Here is an 8,571-nt window from a genome sequence, read left to right as displayed (position 1 = left end):
CGGGTCCCAGCCAGAGATAGCTGCTCACCTCCTCCTGGCCACTGCGCCCCTGGCTGGCCTGCACGAGGGGACCTGGGAAAGCTCTAGAAAATGGAATTCAAGTACTTTCATATTTTTAGATTTTTGCTATAGGGCATATGCAGGCACCAGAGAGAGATGAAGGGGGGAAGAAAGTGAGGTTCCCTTCCACTGGGGAGATGCCACGCTACAACCCCTCCTCCACCATCTTCCTCTGGAGGTTTCGGACATGCACACACATACGCCCTGCGTGTTTTTCAAGCCGCCGAGTCCAAGACTTGAACCAAAGAGTTGGCTATGTGGGATCCAGTGCCTTAACCACAGTGCCACCAACGGGCCTTAGACCTGCATTGTTTTAGTGCAACAGTTTGGGAATTCAACCCTCTCTTTTAATAAGATGCATTTTCCATGAACTTGTTGAAGGCCGTGTAGCTCCAGAACCGTCTCATATTTGAGTTGACAGCGAGCCACTAAGGCTGGGCACAGACAGGCTCCACACGGCACGCTGGGCTCCAGCCTCAAACCTGCTTCTGACAGACACACCCGAGCGCCCTCACCCCTCACATCAGCTGGTCCTCGGAATTCTCCCGCGTGTCTGCCCCGTCAGCACTTAGTTTCCAGTAAAAACAGAAGTCACATCTGGGTCATGCTCACGGGGGAACCGGGGTGAACACAGAGTTTTTGTTTTTAGTTTTTTCTAAATCAGATAGCCACAGAAACTGCGAAGCAACCTACTAAAAGCACAGTACGTGGCCGAATAGCATTTTCTTTAAACATGAGGTCCCTCAGTGCTTGAGAAAAGCGACTTCAGGGTCAGGCTAAGCGTGACAAATGCTGGATCCTGGGCAAACGGGCCCACTGGTCAGGGCCTGCGGCCAGGCAGCCTCCGCCCAGACACCTTGGAGCCCAGTCATGGGAAGCCGCATCACCCCGTGTCCGAGCAAGCCAGCTGCTGGAGGTGGAGGAGGCAGGGTACTCACAGGAACTTGCCGTTTGTCTTCGAGCCTATCAGGACAACCTGCTCCGATTCGTCCCGAGAGATCTTTCCGTGGAACCAGGGCATCTTCTCGTGGGCAGTGGTGGCGATCAGCTTCTCCAGCTGAGGCTTCTGGCTGATGATGGCCTGCTCCAGGGCCTGACCCTGCCGCGGGGCAGCGGGCAGAAGGAGACAATCAACACCACACACAGTCGATTCCCATCTGGGGGAGCCCCGGCACCGTTAAACAGGGTCGGACTTACTCTTACTCACTCACTCATTCCTTCAGTAGATGAAACCAGGAAGGCCTTACGGAGCGCCCCATGTATAAATAAGAAAATCAGCTTTGGAATAAGGAGTTGGACCTTCCGAGGCACAAGACTTTGAACCCTTCAGAGGACTGGGTTCCTGCCGCAGGTGCCGTGCCTTGGTGTCCACTGGACCTGATCGTCCCGCATCGCTCCAAACAATGGAGGGCCTCAGCTGCACGCAGCGGTCCCCTGTCCACCCCTTTGTGGCTCCACGCACCCCCTGGCGCCTGGTGCCTTCATAGAACGTGACCAGAGTGTAAATGTGAAAACTCTTGACCACGTGGAAATGACAATAGGGACATCGAGAATGAGAAGGGCGGGTGGAAACTAAATCAATGCCCTCGTCTTTCTTAGTGGGGGAGAAACAGACGTTCTCTACAGCAACTAATGAAGAGCCGAAGTTGACAACTTGCATTGGTAAAGGAAACCAGAAGCGGGGCCAGCAGGTGGTGTGGGGGTTGAGGTGCTGGACTCCCACATGGCTGACTTCGGTTCAAGTCCCAGACCTGACACCTTGCTTTCTCACTTTCCCTCTTCTATCTCTCTAAGGTGAGCAAAATTTAGAAAATAATAATAATAAAAAATAAAATTAAATAATTCTTTTTGAAATCATTCTATAGTTCTTCTTTTTTTAAAAATGAAAACCAGAAGGACTAAAAACAAAAATATAACCAGCCCAAGCCACGTGATGGAAGTTGGAGGGAAACTGAGGACGCTCATTGCATTGTTTCATGGACGGAGAGAAGAGCAGAGCAGGGACACGTTACCCCCTCAGAGGCATCTGAAGAAAGTGGGCAGAGAGGCCCAACATGAAGGGTGGGGGAGACTCAGATGCAACAAAGACAGCCCCAGACACACATGACACAGCTGAGCGGCAGGGGTGGGGTGTTGTGTGGGGGAGCCAGTCTGAGAATGGCTGCATGGCGGGGCGGGGGCACCTCTGTGATGAGACAGAAACAGAAAGTGCCTGCAGGGGTGGGAGGGTGAGGGCGCCTGACAGTGGTAGGTCCATGCCCATCTTGACTGGGGTGGGGTTTGTGATGCTCTCGTGTGTAAAATAATCACACCTAGGGGCAGCAGGGGGACAGTGGTTACAGGGCTGGACTCCCACATGGCTGACCATGGCTCGATTCCCAGACCTGGGGGCTTGAAACTCATACTCATACTCATGCATACATATGCATGCATGCCCAAAATCCCCAGAGGAGAATGGAGGAGAAGGGACTGTGGCATGGCCATTCCCACTGGGGGTGATTTCTTGCTTTTTGTCTCTCTGTGTGTCTGGCAAGTGCACAAGCCCTGTAGCAAAATTCACTCAAAAAAAAAAAAAAAACACAAAAAAAAAACCCACACTGGGAACAAAAAAAAAAATCATAGAACTATACACCTACTTGGGACCAGCAGATGGCGTAATGGTTAATGTCTCTGGACTTCCACATGACCAACCATGGTTTGAGTCCCAGACACGGTGCTTGAAACTCACACCAGGCATGTGAGCCCCAAATCCCAAGAGGAGCCTAGAGGAGAAGGGGCTGTGGCATGACCATCCTCCCTGGGGGGTGATTTCTCATTTTCTGTGTCTCTCAAGAGTGCACAAGCTCTATAGTAAAAATCTCTCTTAAAAAAAAATGTATACCTACAAAAGAGGAAATTTATACCCAGTAAATCAGACTTTTCTGAGTTTGAAAAGAATGAAAGGATGGTCTAAGACGCAGCCAATAAACATTATCCTAACGAACACAGCATGGCTGTCTGCACCCACAAGGCTGGATTCGATACAGACCCCATGGAAAGAGAGAAGGCGGTGTTCTCGAGAGCCCTCCACAAGCGGGTACGGTGGCGTGCCTGTGTGCCCCGAAGGGCACTGCAGATGCAAGAGCACACGAGTAACTCCAAGGGGAGAGGCCAGCCACTGCTGCCGCCTGCTCAGACGAGGGGGGACCGCCACAGGAGTGTGCAAATGCGAGCCGTCACAATCCTGCACCTACTCCACAGGGTACTCACGGTAACACACGCCCTTCAGCACGGCAGCTAGGGCATGCCGAGCACCACGAGATAGTACGGAGGGGTGCCACTACCCTGTGGGCAGGTCCTAGTTAAGTAAGGGCTGGTGGGAGCCGGCAGGACCAGGCTGCCCGAGAGCTGGGCGGGCAACACAGCTGGATACCCGGTGTGAAGACCCGGCAGTTCCCCGAGAGAAGTTAGGCCAGGTGAAGTAAGTGCCAAGGTGACCAGGAAGGCACTGTGGGTAAACAGAGAACAGCCTGTGAATGTGCCTCTCTGCAAGGGCCCACCATGAACAGGTGGCCTGGCTTCCTGTGGACAGAACCCCACACTGTGGCATTAGGGGGCCTGCCCTGCGACTGTAGAAAAGAGACTGCTGTCTTCGGGTGGGGCATTTTCTGGCTCGAGTTGATGACTGAGGACAGGACAGCTTATCTAGCACACAGGGCACCACTGCATGGCGGCACGGTGGCCGGAAGCTGGTGCGGGATCACAGGCCCCAGCCGGCTGGCCCAGCACGCCCACCTGCAGGTTCCAGGTCTGCTTCACATATTCCCGGATGAGGTTCTCCTTCAGGTCCTCGAAGGGCCCGGTCTTGGGCTGGACGCCCGGGGGCCGATTGAAGGGCTTCTTGAGGAGGCAGACGAGGCCGTCGGACTCCTGGGAGTGGTAGCGGCACAGCTCGGCCGGGCTGCCGTGCGTCCTGCCGCCGGCGATGGCGTAGGTGCCGTTCAGCTCGCGCTCGATGGTGTAGTGGTGCGCCTTCCGCCCGTGCGCCACCGACAGCGCGAAGCCGCCCAGGTAATTGCGGCTCTGGCGCAGCAGGTAGAGCCCATCGCTCATGCCTCCCTGCACCAGGTAGTCTTCCGCCTCCTCGCGGGTGATGTTTCCGAAGAAGAAGGGCAGGTCGTTGGCGCTGTCAGCCATGCCGCTGGCCATCCTGCCCTTCACTGGGGTCTACCTGGGGCGAGACAGAAAGGGACGTCCATGAGGAGCCCAAGAAGCAAAGAGCGTTTGCTGGAACCGCCCACGCCTTGAAACTGGAGACCGGGCCTGGTGGCGGAGGGGTTGATGGGCGAAGCACCCACACTGCCAACTGCCAGCCCGTCCCAGACGCTGCAGCTTGGAATGGGGGCCCACTGGGTGCCTGTGTGCCCAGGATCCCAAGAGGAGAATAGGGGAGAAGGGATTGGAGCCCTGGGGGTGACTTTTCACTTTTGCTCTTTCTTTCTCTCTGGCCAGTGCATGTGCCCAATAGCAAAAATCTCTCTAAAAACTAAAAACAAACAAACCTGGAGAAAGACCACTCACGCGGTGGCTGGACTTCCCTCCTGCTCACCAACGCCGGTCATGTCCGAACACACGCTCTGAATACGTAGCCCAAATCAGAGCAACACGTGAAACTGACCAAAGTAACTGGGTTTTGCTTTGTTTTTGGTAGAGACGAAGCATTCTAAGAGACAGCTCTAAAGAGAGAAGGAGCTCGTGAAGCCACTGCACGCCAGGAGCTGCAGCAGCACACAGGAGGCGGCAGCCTAACCAGCTGTCCTGCTCAGGCAGGACCTTGTTATTGCAAAGTTCATTGACTTCTTTCACGTGCGAGAGAGTGCACGCGAGAAATTCTGAGAGCCACGGACAGGCGCCCTTGGCAGGGCCTTCTCACGCTGTGGTCCCCATGCCCCGCCCTCCTGCTAGTCCGGATCCCATGCACACGTGCTATGTTTCAGGCCCACTCGGAAGTCCAAGCCCGTGGTTGACCAAGTGACTTCCAGCGCCACAGATCAGCACACTACCACCTGCACCACCGAGGCTGGGCCAGATCTCGACATTTAAAAACTGTTCAATGGTAGCAGATGCATGAAAGAGAACAAGAAAGACCACCTCCGACATGGTCCCGTTACACTACGACCCCCTCTACTGGCCCTCTGGCTTCTCAAGATGCCGGGTGCCCACACTGTGTTTTCAGGCTGACCTGGGTGTGAACTCACGGCTGCCATGGGGATTCTACCCTTTGCAGGGCACCTGTGTCACTGCTGAGCCACAGTGACTAGACACCTGAAAGGAAAAGACGTCACAGGTACATTGCCGGCGAAGGTGTCAGCACTTTTGTGCCTGAGCGGAAGAGACTTTGTGTAGTCACAGCCGTAGCTGACCCTGAGGGCTGAAGCGAGTCGCGTTCATAGACCACGCACAAGTGGGACCTGTGGTCACCAGACCTCCCTACCTTCGGCCTCGGGTGGGAGACGGACAAGCCACGGCCCGAGGCACGAAGAGCGACATCTCCCCAGAGTCCCCTCCCTGCTCTTCTCCAGACGGGCAGCTGAGTGAGGCATCCAGACCACTCCCTGGGTTCTGCCGTTGCCCACGGGCACGGCCGATGTTAGACCGTGCGGGCCCCACAGCTGATGAGAACCCACACAGATAAGACCTTCCTGTGCCAAACACGCACACTTCAGGAGAGAGGGGTGAAGGTGGTCGATCACAGTGTTTCTCTGCATCATGGCTGTAAATGAGAAGGATTCCTGGATCAGCTCCACAGCCTCGTGGCTAAGGGCCCTGGATCCCACATAATCAACCACGAGGTTTGAATCCTGGCCCAGGAGGCTAGAAAGCCACACTGGGTACGTGTGTGTGCATGAGTGCCCGGAATCCAGGCAGAGCAGACAAAAGTGGGAGAAGGGATTGTGGCATGACCATGGCCTAGTTGGAGGTGCTTCCCCCCTGTCTGTCTGTCTGTCTGTCTGTTCCTATGACTGCACATGCCCTCTGGGGAGTAAAAAAAAGAGAAGAAAAAAAGAAAGAGGAAAGGATTCATATTGGCAGTGTAAAAAGTATCGCCAAGCACATATTTTGTTTTGAGAGACTTTGCTATAGGGCACATGCACTTACCAGAGAGACAGAGACAGAGTGAGAAATCACCCCCTAGGAGGATGGCCACACCACAATGCCTTCTCCTCCATTCTCCTCTCAGGATTTTGGACACACACACACATGTGTCTGACATGAGTTTCAAGCTGCCAGGTCCAGGACTCAAACCATGGTCAACCACGTGGGAGTCCAGCACCTTAACCACTGCATCACCGCTGGCCCCCAAAGTACACATTTTAACAAAGAAGGGCTGGTCATCAACGGAGAAGAATTTAAATGACGCCATCCGTCCATCTGGGGAGAAAAGCGCGCCCCTCACGCTCTCCCCATGCACACAGGCACTGTGTGAGTAAGGGATTGCCTCTTCCCAGCGTGCTTGGTCCTGCAAGGGCTGCAAAACACAGGGACGCTGGCCCGGGAGCAGAACTCCCTCCAGTCGGTACTCTGCTTGGCAGGCGGGTGAGCCGCTCACAGGTGTGAGTGTCCTTACAATGTGACAGCATGGTCATTTTTTGTTTGCGTACTTCTCCAGACTTTTGGCTATCAATGACTTGTTTTCCTTTCCCAACAAGCTTCTCTAAAGGTACCTCCACTAGTTTTGTCAAGGACCGTCCATGTTTGCTATGGCCAAGGAGACGCCCACCACTGGGAAAACCGGGCAGCTGCGTCGTACGGAAGGAGCCTTCTCCTCCGATTCGCTTTTCCTCTTGGGCTAATCTTCCCTAGACGTGTTTACTGCAGGCCCGGGCCCTGCCCGCTCCTGAACGAGGGAGGTCCTGAGCCCTGCTTTATCACACTCTGCTCTTCCTGCAGCGGGTCTTCCAGGGCCTCGGCTATCACTTCTCGCTCGTCTCCAGCTCCGGCCCAGGGTATCTTGAGCTTTCACGTGGGTGCGTGTCACTGGGGAACTGTCCCAGCACAAGGCCTGGGACCTGATGGTAACGATCCTGGTGCTGCCACCTGAGGTCCAGCGTGACCGTCCTGACCACACTCTCAGCGTGCCGCCTGCTTGCCCCGTAGGCGCTGGCGAGGAACTGAGGCCTGGTCCGTGCAGCTCAGGCGCATCTTGCAAACAGGCTGTGCATGGTCGTGACTCTGGACCCATGGCCACCACCTGGCCTCCCACCATCACCTCAGCCTGGCCTTCATCCCCTCACCTCCACACACTACGACCTTGGTGGTTCCTTCTGCCTCCAGCTCCTGCTGCCGACCCCCTGCACCGGGCAAAGTTCGTCACTGATGTTTGACGTGAGCCCCACGTTGTGGCATGGCCATGGTGGCGAGGCCCTGGAGCACTTACACACCTGGCAGCTTGCCTGGCCCCTACCCCGGCACAAGGCAGAAGTTCTGTACGTCCTGGAAGGCCCATGACACAGTCCCTACAGGCGAGCGGCCCTGACTCCGTTTCCCTGGGGAGGAGAGGTGTCAGCACCGCCCAGCACGGCCCAGCGGTCCGTTTCTGACTGTGATTTCCTGTGCAGGAGGTGACCTGGGTGCAGGCACTTGGCAGTTGGTGGCAGTGTTTGGACAGGAGAACTGGCCCTAGCATGGCCGGCCTGCGGCACATTCCTGGTCCGTTCAATCGGGCGCATAATCGCCGTCTATGGCCTCCCTGTACACCGTCTCAGGGCTGGCACCAGCTCGCGCCCACTTCCAGGCCTAGCCAGGTCTCCAGCCTCCTCTCCCCTGGCTCCCTTGAAGTGGGATGGGCACCTTCACTCCAGCCTCAGGACCCAGACCGCTGTCCCGGCAGCTTGCGGGGATTAGCTCTCACTCGGTGACAAACACGGGCTGACCTTTCCACGTGCCCATGGCCTGGCCACGCTGCAGCATCTCTGTGGTTCCACCCACTGAGCAGGGCACAGGGCTAGTCATGTCCCTTGCGCATGCTCCCTGGTGTGCCCTTGAGCTCGGCCACACCCACCCGTTGCTCCTCCCACCCACCCATTGCTCCTCCCACCCACCCGTTGCTCCTCCCAGGGGTTCAGGACCGCCCTCTCCTCCAGTTGCAGAGGAGCCTGCCCTCCAGTTCGTTTGCACCCACGGGGTAATTTCTCCTCAGGGACATTTAAAACGTGCTCCCTACTTTCTGTTCATTCATCACTCCCGGCGACTTTGCTCCATGTGTGCAACTATTGGGTCGTCAGGGAAGTCATGACACATCCGAGCAGAGAAAAACATGCCATGACTTTCCTGACAACCTAAGACTTTCTCCAAAAGCACACAAGTGAGAAAGAAAAAAAGGCCTTTGGTTCCCACAGCCCAGGCCCCGGCCCTCCACCGCAGCTGTGCAGCCAGCGCCTGGTCCCGTGCCTCAGCACACACCGGCACAGGTGGCGGGCGACAGGAGGCGGCAGGAGCCAGCGAGTGCCTCAACACGTGGAGGATGGCCCG

At 56.1% G+C, this 8,571-nt stretch overlaps 1 protein-coding gene across 8 annotated transcripts in view; it reads right to left on the bottom strand.

The window, feature by feature from the left end:
* Nucleotides 1-8,571, bottom strand: part of SYK (spleen associated tyrosine kinase) — a 114,879-nt gene that overhangs the window by 57,581 nt on the left and 48,727 nt on the right. For 5 of the 8 annotated variants that reach the window (XM_027766122.1, XM_006162937.3, XM_027766119.1 and 2 more), the window contains exons 2-3: nt 3,835-4,270; nt 999-1,159 (exon numbers count right to left, since the gene is read on the bottom strand). In XM_027766122.1, coding sequence (XP_027621923.1) covers nt 999-1,159; nt 3,835-4,248 — 575 coding nt within the window. In that variant the 5' untranslated portion in view covers nt 4,249-4,270. The remainder of the gene's footprint in view (nt 1-998; nt 1,160-3,834; nt 4,271-8,571) is intronic. The other 3 variants (XM_027766116.1, XM_027766117.1, XM_027766118.1) reach the window with 1 other exon arrangement.

Source organism: Tupaia chinensis, unplaced genomic scaffold (assembly GCF_000334495.1).
Source record: "Tupaia chinensis unplaced genomic scaffold, TupChi_1.0 Scaffold141173_1, whole genome shotgun sequence".
NCBI classification, from domain to species: domain Eukaryota; kingdom Metazoa; phylum Chordata; class Mammalia; order Scandentia; family Tupaiidae; genus Tupaia; species Tupaia belangeri.
Note: the sequence above shows the minus strand (reverse complement) of the source record. Positions and strands in the feature narration are given on the sequence as shown.